This window comes from Raphanus sativus, chromosome 2 (genome assembly GCF_000801105.2).
Source record: "Raphanus sativus cultivar WK10039 chromosome 2, ASM80110v3, whole genome shotgun sequence".
NCBI classification, from domain to species: domain Eukaryota; kingdom Viridiplantae; phylum Streptophyta; class Magnoliopsida; order Brassicales; family Brassicaceae; genus Raphanus; species Raphanus sativus.
The window spans coordinates 16,855,736-16,869,034 of record NC_079512.1 but is presented as its reverse complement, the minus strand read 5'-3'; the positions used below and the strand labels follow the sequence as shown (position 1 = coordinate 16,869,034).

Genomic DNA, 13,299 nt, shown 5'->3' with positions numbered 1-13,299 from the left:
TTAAATTTCTGTATTTTTAAAAAATTACCTTTTTAATTTGAAAATTTTAAATACTTTACGGGTCGTCGGGTAGCCACGATCAGAAATCCACCAATCCATACTTATCTAATATATAATAATTTTGCCAATGTTCATTTTTCAATGTAAGAAAACATTGAGAAATATAAATGTTCAGAAATTATAAATACCTGTTGAGAAATATAACTGTTTTTTACAGTGTTGATGAAAAATTTTCAAAAATTTTTTCAAACGCAAATACCTGTTGAGAAATATAACTGTTTTTTTCCTAGGTTTCTTTGGGACTGAGTTAAATCACGAAAAAACATAACTGTTTTTGAGAAATTGTCTCATGAATAATTTCTGAGAGAATTGAATGTTCATCAAAACTCAATAATAATAAACATATGAAGTGCCCTTAAAATAATGGTTTAGTAAAAAAAAAGGAGTAATGGCCCTGGAATATAGAAAGTGACGAAAGGGAAGTTATAGTGATAACTGTAAACTATAGTTATGTGACCAATGTCAATTAGATAGAAATGTGAAAAATATAAGTGGACCAAATATTTATCAATAGGTCACATATTTATCAATAGGTCACACTGCAGAATTAATAGAATATATAGATCATAATAGCACAAAAAATAATATTCCAAAGAAGAGTAGGGGATCATGTTTTTAATTGTATTGATTTATTATATGTTTCTTATTAGAACTAGAAATCCGGATAAAACATTGCAATTGAAATCCAACCAATCAAATTAAATGTTTTCCATTGAATTTGCGAAGGTGGCTTGGAGTTTGTTAACCAGATGCTCTCCATAGACAACTCTTTTGGAAACTTGAGATCTTTTATTTCCAGGGTGCTTCTCTTTGAAGATATTATAGAATCTCAATTTGATGAATTTAATGAGTAAGAACTTGATAATAAGAATAACTCTCTTATTAATCTCTTAAGGAAAAATCACTCAAAAACCTTAAGCTCACAATCTCTCAATCCCAAAACTCATAAGTTATGCAACATCATATGCATCTCCTTATATATAACTCAATAACCTAAACTCATTAGGAATCACAAATATATATATTTCCCATTCTACAACTCAATAGAATTAGGTAACTTGCATCTCAAGTTATTTCTCAAGTTTCTTTTTTCCTTCAAGCTTAATCCAACATTCTCCCCCTTAAGCTTGAACTCCATTTTCGATAAGTCTTCAATATCAACGAGACCTCTCATCTCTTTGAACTTTAATTTCCCAAGTGTTTTTGTCAAGCTGTCAACTCTCTGTTCACTCTCCGATATATGCTGTACCTCGATCAAATCGTACTCAACGTACCCTCGTTTGCTCGAACACCACAACGTTGAACTCTCATCAACATAAACGATATTTCCAGCCATGCTCTTTCCATTAACCGGGCCAACTCTATGACCACCATCACTTTTTCCAACAATTGGTATCTCAGAAGTTGCATGTATCTTTATCGCAGTTCCACAAGATTTTTTGGATCTTTGCATATCTCGACTTAATACCTTACGTGTATCAAAATTTATTGCAATCTCGAAAATCTTCACTAACTCCTTACATGTATCTCCACATATTTCTTTTGTCAATCCATAAGAACACGTATCACTTAAAGATGTGTCAAGGGCTTTGTCACCAAAGACAAGATTTATGGTGTTGGCCACTTCTTCACCGTACACGTCTTTTGTTTGTTCACGTTGCACATCCTTTAACACGTGAAAAACAACATCATTAACGTTGTCTTGAACCTGACAATCGTTGACTCCATACCCAATCTGATCATCGTCGTCATAAACGTTGTATACTGGAGGTCCATAGATCTTGTTGTAGAGATCTTGAGCTTGAGAATAGTTCTCACTATAAACGGTACAAAGACTACAATCCACGTCTTCACCGTCATGGATCCATGACTCACCACGAACAGCCATATAAAAGGTACAAAATATAATTGATACCGGGGAATGTGGTTTGACTGAGAAAAACAAACCTGCTGGTTTGAAAGATGCAAGACACCGAGCAATGTCATCTTTACGTTTTTTAACTTCTTTCAATTTTCTTTCTGCAATCTGGTGATACCAGTTTGCTTCTGCTTGTAGAGCTTCAGTTCTGCGCAAGTCATCCACAACCATGACTAGAAGATTCTCCTTCTGATACAACGACAGTTCCTTAAACGCTTCTATCCACGACTCAACGTTTATTACCATCACAGAGCACGCACACTCTGTTTCTTTGATAAGAGCATAATCATTCATAGACGCTGGCTTCCCACTTACTCTCGTTGATCTTTTTAACCGAGGCTGTGACCATCCTTTTTCTTCATCACCATCGTCGTTACTCTCAACAACCCCATTGTCATCACTCTCTTCTTCATGGAGATTCTCATGAACCTCTGAGAACTCTTTCGTCCATGGATTCAATGGAATCACATACAAATCATCCTTTGTCTTTTCCTTCTTCTTCTTCTGTTCAAATCTTTTCACGTTTTCAGATATCTGATGGAACGTTCTGTTTATCTTCGCTATTCCTCTTTCCACCGGCTCCACCTCGTGTGATACTGTGAACCTCATGTCATCCGCAATGATTTCACCACTCCCCATCACCATATCACACACGCTTTGTGGGCAATTGAAACGTTTCTCACTTATAACTCGAGCGTTTTGTAAAATCTCTCCTGCTGCCGTAAGATCTTCAATTCTCCTTAAACCATCACTCTCGAACAAACTCAAGCCAATAATAAATGTTACGGAAACTCTACAACTGTCTTTTCCACCACAATTTGTCCTTTCATAACCAATGTATCCAAAAACTCCAAACTCCTCAACGTTTGGTTTCTTCCCTTCCAGTCCTGGGTATGGAGTTGTTTCAATTAACAATGAAGATAAAATCTTATTATCTAGATAGATAGCACATCTCACCGACTCTCTCCATAGATAGTTCGGTACACTTGAGTAATTTGCAGTCTTGTGTCTCTTGTGTTTATTGCAGTAGACATGGAGCTCATGAGACACAAACTCTCCACCTTTATCTGTTAGGAACGTTTTGATCGCAGCTCTCGTTTCTTGTTCCGCAAGTGTCGTAACTCTCTTGAACTTATCCAAGTCCCTGCTCTTCTCCTTGTATACTCGATCTTTAGACCTGGCTGTCTTCACAAATAACCGTCCTAAAAATTCATAAACCATCAGTAGATCTTTTTTAAGTTTTACTTCACATCCAGCTTCATTTTCTTTGCTGAGACTCACGATGTTTCCTTTTAACTCACATATGTAGTACATATAGTTTATGATCGTCTTCCTCCCATCTTTGAATACAAACCATACTGAACCCTTTCTCTTTATATCAAACCGTGAATCCTCTCTAAATCGCACCTTTCCCGAGATTGTTTCATCAAGACACAGAAAGAACTCAAGACTCCTTCTCATATTATTGCTCACCCCATCATCAAGATACCATACATCTGTTGTATCTAGACCAGGTTTAAAACTGATATGATTTGACTTTTGATCATTTAGATACACCATCTTGTGCATCCTCAACTCATCTGCTTCTTGAGCTACTTCATCCTCTTGCTCAATGGCTTCTTGGAGTTTAAGCAATTTGTTAGGACAAGCTAATGCATAACGTCCGGGCTTATGACATCGATAGCACTGAATGTGAGAAGTATCTCTCTCTTTATCACGTCCTTCCTTGTGTGATCCATTCTGGTAGCTACAAGTATCTCGCTCTTTATCACGCCCTGTTTTATATGAACCCTTCTGATAGCTACTGGATCGTCCACGGCCTTTTCCTCTACGGTTATAGTGACCTTCTTGTTTTCTTCCTTTGCCACCAACGTAATTCTCTTCATGGGTTTGTTCTCCACGCCCTTTCTTGTACATGTTAGCATACACTAATATTTCCTGTTCATCTTGTTGTTCCTCCTCTTCACTGTTTCTCTCTTCATAAGTTTTTAGCTTTCGAACAAAGTCTTCAAAGCCTTTTATATTTAGATCAAGGACGATGTGTAATCTTTTCTTAGGTAAACTTTTCAAAAACTTCCTCCCTGGTTTTGTTTCTTCAAAAGTTTCTCCAAGAGAAACTGCTTTGGATGTATTTTCTGAAAGTTTTCCAACAAATACAAAGACCATGTCTTCATCCTTCATCTTGTATCTGTCAAATTTGGTCATTAGGGTTTGTAACCTAGCTTCCCTTATTTGTTGAGCTCCATCATGTCTTGTTTTACTAGGGTCCCGAATTGCTTTTGTGGTGTCAACTTGTAAGATTAACACCTCTCGTATAGATTGTAGCAACAAAGTAAACGCCATGTAGTTTTTCTCTTTTGTTTTTGATACGGACTCAGTGGCGTCCCACGCCTTGTTCATGAACTCAACAATCTTCATTCGTATGTTCAACACGGTGTAATTAGAGGAGTTTAAAATCAAACACTTGTTTAACAAGAATCCAAGTTCCTTGGATTTAGTCTCAAATCCTTCTTCATTCTCGTCGTCTCCCATGGTTATCTTCTTCTCCGATACTTCAATGATCTTCAGCTTCTCCTCACGATTTTAGGTACATCAATGATTTGTATGGCTCTGATACCAAATATAGAATCTCAATTTGATGAATTTAATGAGTAAGAACTTGATAATAAGAATAACTCTCTTATTAATCTCTTAAGGAAAAATCACTCAAAAACCTTAAGCTCACAATCTCTCAATCCCAAAACTCATAAGTTATGCAACATCATATGCATCTCCTTATATATAACTCAATAACCTAAACTCATTAGGAATCACAAATATATATATTTTCCCATTCTACAACTCAATAGAATTAGGTAACTTGCATCTCAAGTTATTTCTCAAGTTTCTTTTTTCCTTCAAGCTTAATCCAACAGATATCCAATGGTTCAGCCATCTCGTCAAAGTTGATCTGTCCGGAAAAGATAAATGATTCAAAATCTGAATTGAGAAAAACACTAAACACTGTTTCAAGTTTATTCTACCTCGTAGAAGAATCCGACGCATACGCGGTACCGAGGAGAGTTGTTGATCACTCTATGAAGTGTGGATTCATATACTCCATTTGAAAGTATCTGCTTATTTGATTTTCATTAAATGTTTTCAAGAATTGTCTAAAAGAAAAGATATGTAAGAGAGAGAACAAACAAAACCTTTAACATGTCACCGATGTTGCAAACAAATGATCCAGGGATTGGAGTAACTGATATCCAATCATCACCAGCCAAGTTTTTCACCTTTGAATTTTCAAAGATACAAAAAAAGTCTCAACCATTGTTTTGAGTAACAAAATAGGAGAAAGATCATGGTAGTAATATATATATACCTGAAGAGCAGTTTTATCATCATCTTGATTTATTAGCGACAACAAACCTAAAAGTTTACGTTTTTTAAACTAGAAAGTTATGGGTTTTCTCCCTCTTGAAACAAAAATTATGAAAATATTCATCATCTTGATTCGAGTTGAAGCTTACTTACCATAGTCAGTGTGAGCTCCACTGAAAAAAATTTAAGCAAAAGAAAAAAAGAGACGAGTTACATCTGATAAGAGTTTTCTTGGCGTGCTACTAATTAAGTGAGGCAAAAAGATAGGTCTTCGTAATTAAACAATAATGAGAAAAGTGTATTACCATCCGATAACATTTTCTTGGTTTACACCTGGATAACCAATAATACGCATTATCCAAAAAGGGTCTCCAACCAGTTTTCCCTCAAACTCATAAGGTGATCCCCCAAGAGCCAAGGAGATTCCTCTCAGGATGTTTCTAGATAGATCTTGAAACCATGTGATGAAAATTGAAATTAGAAACCTAAGAATCTCTAAGTTGGAAATAAAGACACATAAATGAATGAGAAAAGGGTTAAAATAGGTTGAATACACACCTATGCATAGCTTAATATACTCATCCATCACCTCTTTGTACTCTTGAGGATTATCTGGCCTTCAAAGGAAATGTCACACACACGAAAAATAACAATAACTAAATAGAGAAATAGTCCAAAGGAGGCATCATCACAAAAAGAAAATATTTTTGTTGAAAAACAAGCAAAAGATCATTAATATATTAAAAACAAGTTTCTGTACATCTTTAACTGAAAGTATGTTTGTACTATTCTATCATACGTCTATAAACTCTATCCTATTAGAATGTTTCCTATTAGAGTTTTTAATAAACTCTATTTAACTAAAATATTTTCGCTCTTCTACCATTTGACTAATCCACTATTCATATGTATCACTGACTAACAAAAATCACGTTTTTCATTTTCTCAAAAAAAAAAAAAAAAAAATCACGTTTTTCAGTATATATCAAACTCTTACCACTGGTTTGGCCCTTCCATGGCCTTCCCAGTTTCCCCATACTTTCCTTGCTCGAACTCTTTGTAACACTGTCCATAAGAGAATGAAAAGACATTAGTAGAATCACATCAATTGGATAAGATGGCTCAATCTATTTGCTAGTAAGTTGGACACACTTACATCAATTGCTTCGTGAAAATCTTGTTTCCCATTCGTAAAGTTCTCTCCAATTCTCTGATATCCTCTGTGTAATTCAACACTCATTAGCTAGTGATCCTTCACAAAAACACTATATTTTATGCTAGGAACTAAGTTGCTATTGGTTGGCCATACAAATATGGAACCATGTTTTCGGTTTCATTAAACAATTCGAAACCAAACTAGTCATTGGTACTATATACTTTGGAGAATTAGTTGAACCTCAATACGTATACTCTTAAACTAAAAGAAAACACAAACTATATTCTATTCGAAAACACGTTGTTTTCAAACCGTTTATCGGTCTGTGTATTTCTTTTCCTATTTAATTGGATGTATTTTTAGTTTCAAATGAAAATTTAGTTATATTTTCACTTATTACATATGTTCATTAAGGGTAAGTGTTTCAAAAAAAATGTTCATTAAAGGTATAACCTGAACGACTAATTTAGAGTAAACTTATTTTATCCAGTATTCTGCTTAATGTTTACAAATTAGATTGAATCACAGATGTGTAGCAACTTATTTTTAGTTTAAAAATTTGCAGATTTTCAATGGTGATCAGAAAAAAGAAAATTTAACTAATTAGAGAAAAACAAATAGTTTTTGAGAAATAAAAATAACACCATGTACAATAGATATGATAAACCAACCCAATTCTATTATGGATTAGATGATAAAATCAAAAAATATATTTCTACATCGTAACTTTCAGTGACAAAATACAATGTATATGTAAAATAAATTCCATTACATAACAACATAATAAAAAACACAAAATTTGAAGGAATGACAACAGTAAACTACAAAATAAAATATTATAAATAAAATTTATAACACCACTAGAATGAAACATGACTCAGTAAATTGTAATTTAAATATAGACTAGATTATGATCCGCTCTTTTGAAAAGACGGGTATATTTTGTTTTTAATTTTAGAAGGTGGTTATTTAGAAAGTTATTATTTAGATGTAGTCATAAAATAATTAATTGGATTCAACATATATCAGTTGGTCATGATTTTAATTTAATAGAATAGAAACCTGAATCAGAATCAAAATCAAAAATTTATCAGGTTATTAATATTGTTATTTGAACCAAATTTAAAAAAAAATCATAAATAATTGAACGGTTTCGGTATTTTCAAATCAAAAACTGCAATCAAACCGCAACCAAATTAAAAACCAAAATATATAATTTGGAAACAAACCGAAAATTAAATGTCTATTTTCAAAACATATTAGTGACCAAACTGACATTTTGATAAATTTATCAATAAAAAATAAGGGTTACCATTTAATTTACTTTAGGTAATTATGTATTAAAATTAGAAAAGATATTGATTGCTTAAAATTAAAACTATTTAATACTTTAGAGGCATGGTTTTATAAATAAGTTGTAATTTTTAAGAGTATTTTTATGGGTATTTCTATTTTAATAACATAGATGTTGAAAAGAGTTTTTCTAGTTAACCGGATTAGATCCTGATTTCTTGTAACGTCGGAAATGGGACCAAACTCTCGCTAAGTGAATCTCTGAGGCAAAAAGGTTCTCTTTAACCAAGTATATATATATATATATATATATTATTATATATATATATATATATATATATATATATATCTATATACACTTATTTATTTATTTTAAACCAAGTATATATTGTTTCTTTCCGTATGTTCAGATCAACGAAACAAACCTATATCCAGCTCCTGGTTTAATCTTGATCTTAAGTTTCTCCTCATATGGAAGCTTGAAGAATTGATGTGACATCTGTTTCACCGTCTTCATAAGATTTTCAGAAATTCCATGACCAGTCTGCTCCACCACACGACTCAAAAACCTCAGGCCGTGCAGCACAATTTTATTAAACTAAAAGAAAAACAAAGATAAACTCATAATTTTTGTTACCACGTAGAAAAATCCGACGACCCGACAAGCCCAGTCTAGTTTACGGACAACCTCGGCCACGCCGGGATCTTCCTTCATGCTGGGATCATCGCATTTGACTACTAAAGGGCTGATGTCTACAACAACATTTTTTGTTAGTTTCTTCGCAATATGAAACGAAACTTTTGATATTGTTGATAATGACTATATTTGGGGAACTTTATCCATACCGATAGTTGGTAGAGTGATTGAGAGTCTGTAGCCATCTCAGATTCTTAGAAAATGCTGAATACCTTTCGCTTTGGTCTATTATATAACCATCTTTTCATTAAATTAGAACTAGATATTGATCCTCGCAACCGCGCAGATGTTATTTTCGATTTATATACATATATATTTATTTAAATCATTAATGGTACACATTTTAATTTTAATCATATATTTAAATGTTTATATAACTATTTCAAATAAAATAATTTATAGTTTACATGTTATAAATAATCAACTATTTAAAATCATCACATATATTTGTTGTTTTTTATATATTTATCTTATTGTATTTGCATTTAATTATTAAACATATTAATATGTGCTTGAAAAAATATATTTGAAAATTATTTTGTATTTAGTTTATGTTAAATTTGTATCCGCCCTTCAAAATTGGATTTCCTTTAGCAATATTTTTACGTTTATTCATTTTACATAATATATTATTGCATATACATAAGTTTAAGACACTAAAAGAAAACAGAGGTATTCCGACGCCCATTTTCATCGGTATTTCGTCAGAATGAAGTAATACCGAAGAAATTCTGACGAAAGACGTCGTCTGTATGGTTTCAACGGAATTTACGAATTACGTCGGAATTCCATCAAGAAATTCCGAGGAAACTCTGACAATAATTTATTCCGACGTGTTTCCGAGGATGCACGGACGTCGAAATTATCGTCGGTATATTGTCGGAACTATACCGACAAAAAATAGGCATCGGAAAAAAGAAAATTCCGATGAAGATTTGTTCGTCGGAATATTCCGACGACAATGTTCGTCACAATTTTCCGACGACCAAACCGTCATCGGAATTTTCCGACGGAGAAAATCGTCGGAATTTTCCGACGGAGACCGTCGTCGGAATTTTCCGACGGAAACAGTCATCGGAATTTTCCGACGAAAGTCTGACAACCATTTTGCAACAAAAAATTCCGACGAAACTCTCCATCGGAATATTCCGACGGACATGTTGGTCGGATTTTCCGAATTCATTATTTTTTTGTTTTTGTATATTTGTTTTTCTTATATTTATTAAAAAAATTAAATCGAAAAAAAAAATTGAAATGGAAAACAAATTTCATAGATATTAAGTTTTACATATTTTTAAAAGTGAAAAAGAAAAAAAACATTTAAAGTTTTGAAATTAAAAAAAAAAACTAAAAATCTGATGGGAATAAAAGCTTCATCTTCTCCATTATTTTTGGTTAGTCTTCTTTCGGTCCACCAATTCTGCTAGAATTGTGGCGTTCTGCGTCTCCAACGCCTCAATATTGTTCTGCAGCTGCTCTATGATCACGGGATCAGACGCCGGAGCTTGGGAAGGACAAGAAGAAGCACGACAAGCCAGTCCGACTAAGCGACCTTTTCTCTTTGGAACAGCCTAGTAAAAAAAGATGCTGGAATTAAATAAGTAAAATATTAAGTAGTATTAACAAAATTAAATATGAATGAAATAAAAAAATACCTGTTCCACCAATTCTTTGACTCGCTTTCGAACCACGGTTGTTGAAGTCGCCGAAGAAGCTTCATCAGAGAAATCCTGAGTAGCGAGAAATGCTTCTTTTTGGGTTTCCACCAAATTGACGATGACTTCTTTAATAACAAGATTCTGAATTTCGCCGGTTTCTTGTTGGTGCAGGCCTCCTTGATTACATCGAGATAATCGACGGGATTACCGTCATTTGCTTGAACCTAAAACAACAATCTATAAATATTTTTTAAAACAAATATTTTTTTTAAATAAAAGAAATATTTAAAACTTACAAGTTGGTCTTCTTTAGAAGACATGGTACAAGCACCGAGGTTGTGAACATAAACACCTTTCTCGCCTTGATCGCTCTTCCCACTGGCTGAGTTTCGCAGTGACTTTTCTATAGTCTCCTGCTTCTCCCAATGCACCTGCAGCTCTTCCCAAATGGTCGTGTTGATAAATCTCGGTTTATTGCCCCTAAGCCATAGCTGACTCATAGATCTGCTTGGTATAAGAATCTATCGCCTTTGCGTGGAATGCATGACGGACAGTTTCGGTGTGTCCAGATTCCCAGTTGAATTCTTGCTGAAAAAGACATAATTAGTAGATATATATAACAGAGAATTAAAACCAAAAAAGTTTTAAAAAAATAATTTTAGGGAGGATTACCGCAAACTGACGAAACCACAAATCTCGCTCCTCGGTAGGGATGACACTATACGTCGGATGTCCGTTGCGGAGCATGGAATACATCATATTATTGATGATGCCGCTGATGCCATTGCCCGACTTGTTGAACCTTCAAAAAAAAACAAATTAAGTTTATAAGTTGAATGAAAAAAAAATATTTTATAAATAAAACAAAAAAACTAACCACGTAGTGTGTCCCTGTGGATGGGGATGAAGCACCCGGAGATGGTCTCGACCGGGTTGTTGAACCAATAGTTCAACCTGCATTACACCCGGGTCAGGTTGAGCAGCTGGAAATGGTGCCGTAGCTGGAACTCGAGAAGCACCCGGAAATGAATTTTGCTCATGAGATGATCCCGGGGAAGTAGTAGCTGAAGAAGACCGCCCCCGGGTGCGGAACAGCGTAGTAGCCTAGGTGAATCCTGAGACCTACAAATGAAAGTTGCAATTGTTAAAAATAGATAGACAAATTCATGTATATAATAATATAAACAAAATAATTAGAAATTAACAATTTTTTTATATATATTTTTTAAAATACAGAAAAATATTTAAAATATTAATTAACACTTTAAAATTACAGAAAATCCTTTTCTAATGTATTTCCAGTATATAAAAATTCCAAAAAAATTGTTTATATAGCTAAAAATATTTAAAACGTTTTTCAGTATATAAAAATTCCAAAAAACATTTATATAGTTAATAAATATGTAAAAAACGTTTTTCAGTATCTAAAAATTCAGTAAAAAACATTTATATAGTTTATTACAATTTTAAAACGTTTTCTCTATAAAAATATTGTTAAATGTTTTTATGTATAAAAATTTATAAAGTTTTACAAACACCAAAAAAACGTTTTTAAAATTTATAAACTTCTTAAAATCAACCACAAAATTTATATACATAATCTAACAACCTAAAAACCTAACAAATCCACTAATCTAACAACCTAAACCTAACAAATCCACTAATCTAACAACCTAAACCTAACAAATCCACTAATCTAACAACCTAAACCTAACAAATCCACAAATCCAACAACCAAAACCTAAAAATCTATGATTTAACCATTGAAAAACCATAAAGAAATAAAAATATAAAGAGATTTGAAGAGTTACATGATAGGAATTGAGTAGAGAGAGAGGAGGCCGGATAGAGGTGCGAGATCGCAGAGGAAGATGGCAAAATCGCCGGAGAGAAGGGAGAAATCGAGAGAGAATCGCAAAAATGGAGAAGAAAGGAGAATGGGACTTTTATATAAAAACAGACCGACGGATATAATGTCGTCGGAATGTCGTCAGTCCGTAATTAAAATTCGTCGGAATTTTCTCGGTTTAAAATTTAAGCGGTTCCCAAAATACATTTGGCGGCCGGTAAACCGAAAAATACCGAAGAAATACCGATGAAATTCATGCATTCTGTCGGTATTTCGTCCGTATGTACGGGAAATGTAAATCGATATTTACGAAGTGTGGAATATTCGGTTTTTGTCGGAATATCCTCGGAATGGTGCCCGTCGGAATTTCGTCGGAATATAACCGACGATATTCCGATGAAATAAGGTTTAGGGTCTTGAAATACATATCTTATGATCAAATTCAACATTTTAATATTATTTTGACAATATATAAGATGTTAAATAATAAAATTGTTTATAGAAATCGATATTAAACAAAATTAATTTTATGATATTAGATTCCCATAACTTGTTTGTTTAAATATATAAGTGTTGTAGTAATATGTTAGTCATATGTTGATATATATATGTAAATATTTTTTTTTAGTCGAAACTATTGTTAATGTGAATAATATCTATTCCACATCTAATATGTATTGTTTGGAAATTTTAGTACTAATTTTGATATTTATATTGATTATTTCAATTTTTCAAAAAATTATACATCGGAATGTCGTCGGTATATTCCGGCGACATTCCGACCACTGCTTAACCCGGATCTAAACTCCTTCTCGTCGGAATGTCGTGTGTATGTTCCGATGAAATTCCGACGAGTCTAAAAGATTTTTACCTATATAAGTGTTTAGACTTTTATTTTTTTTATTTTTTTCTGTTTTGTTAATGAATTTAAAAGTTGTAAAAATTTATAACTTATTTTTTTAATTTTTTCACTTTTGTTAATGAATGATTTTTTTAAGAACTTGTAATAAATACTCCAATAAATTATAAAAATACTCCAATAAGTTGTAAAAAATACTCCATTAATAACTTATATAACAAAGACATACAACAAATAATATAACGATGTGCTAGTATACTCAGAATCTCTAGAATCTTCAGAATCTGTAGAACCTTCATAATCTTCAGTATTTTCGTCAAATTCGCCAACCTCAGCCTCTGGCTCCGAATGCACAACTGCATCATCTCCAAACTCGGTAAAATCGATAACGAGCTCAACATCTGCTAAATCTTCAACTGAACTCACGTTCTCGTTGCTAGCGTTAG

General features: G+C 33.1%; 2 protein-coding genes across 2 annotated transcripts; both read right to left on the bottom strand.

The window, feature by feature from the left end:
- Nucleotides 1-658: 658 nt before the first annotated feature.
- Nucleotides 659-9,593, bottom strand: LOC108829564 (probable 2-oxoglutarate-dependent dioxygenase At3g49630). Its single transcript, XM_018603197.2, has 14 exons — nt 9,460-9,593; nt 8,637-8,662; nt 8,428-8,543; nt 8,216-8,334; nt 6,498-6,561; nt 6,339-6,406; nt 5,900-5,958; nt 5,647-5,791; nt 5,495-5,514; nt 5,343-5,389; nt 5,170-5,253; nt 5,002-5,091; nt 4,898-4,928; nt 659-880 (listed from the first exon to the last, which is right to left on the bottom strand). The coding sequence occupies exons 1-14, from the start codon at nt 9,591-9,593 to the stop codon at nt 759-761; spliced, it is 1,125 nt and encodes a 374-aa protein (XP_018458699.2). The 3' UTR covers nt 659-758.
- Nucleotides 9,594-10,447: 854 nt separating this feature from the next.
- On the bottom strand, nt 10,448-11,256 carry LOC108841460 (uncharacterized). The gene is made up of 3 exons (XM_018614216.2): nt 11,023-11,256; nt 10,818-10,947; nt 10,448-10,733 (listed from the first exon to the last, which is right to left on the bottom strand). Exons 1-3 carry the CDS (start codon nt 11,103-11,105, stop codon nt 10,626-10,628), a joined length of 321 nt encoding a protein of 106 aa, XP_018469718.2. The 5' UTR covers nt 11,106-11,256; the 3' UTR covers nt 10,448-10,625.
- Between the last annotated feature and the right edge of the window lie 2,043 nt (nt 11,257-13,299).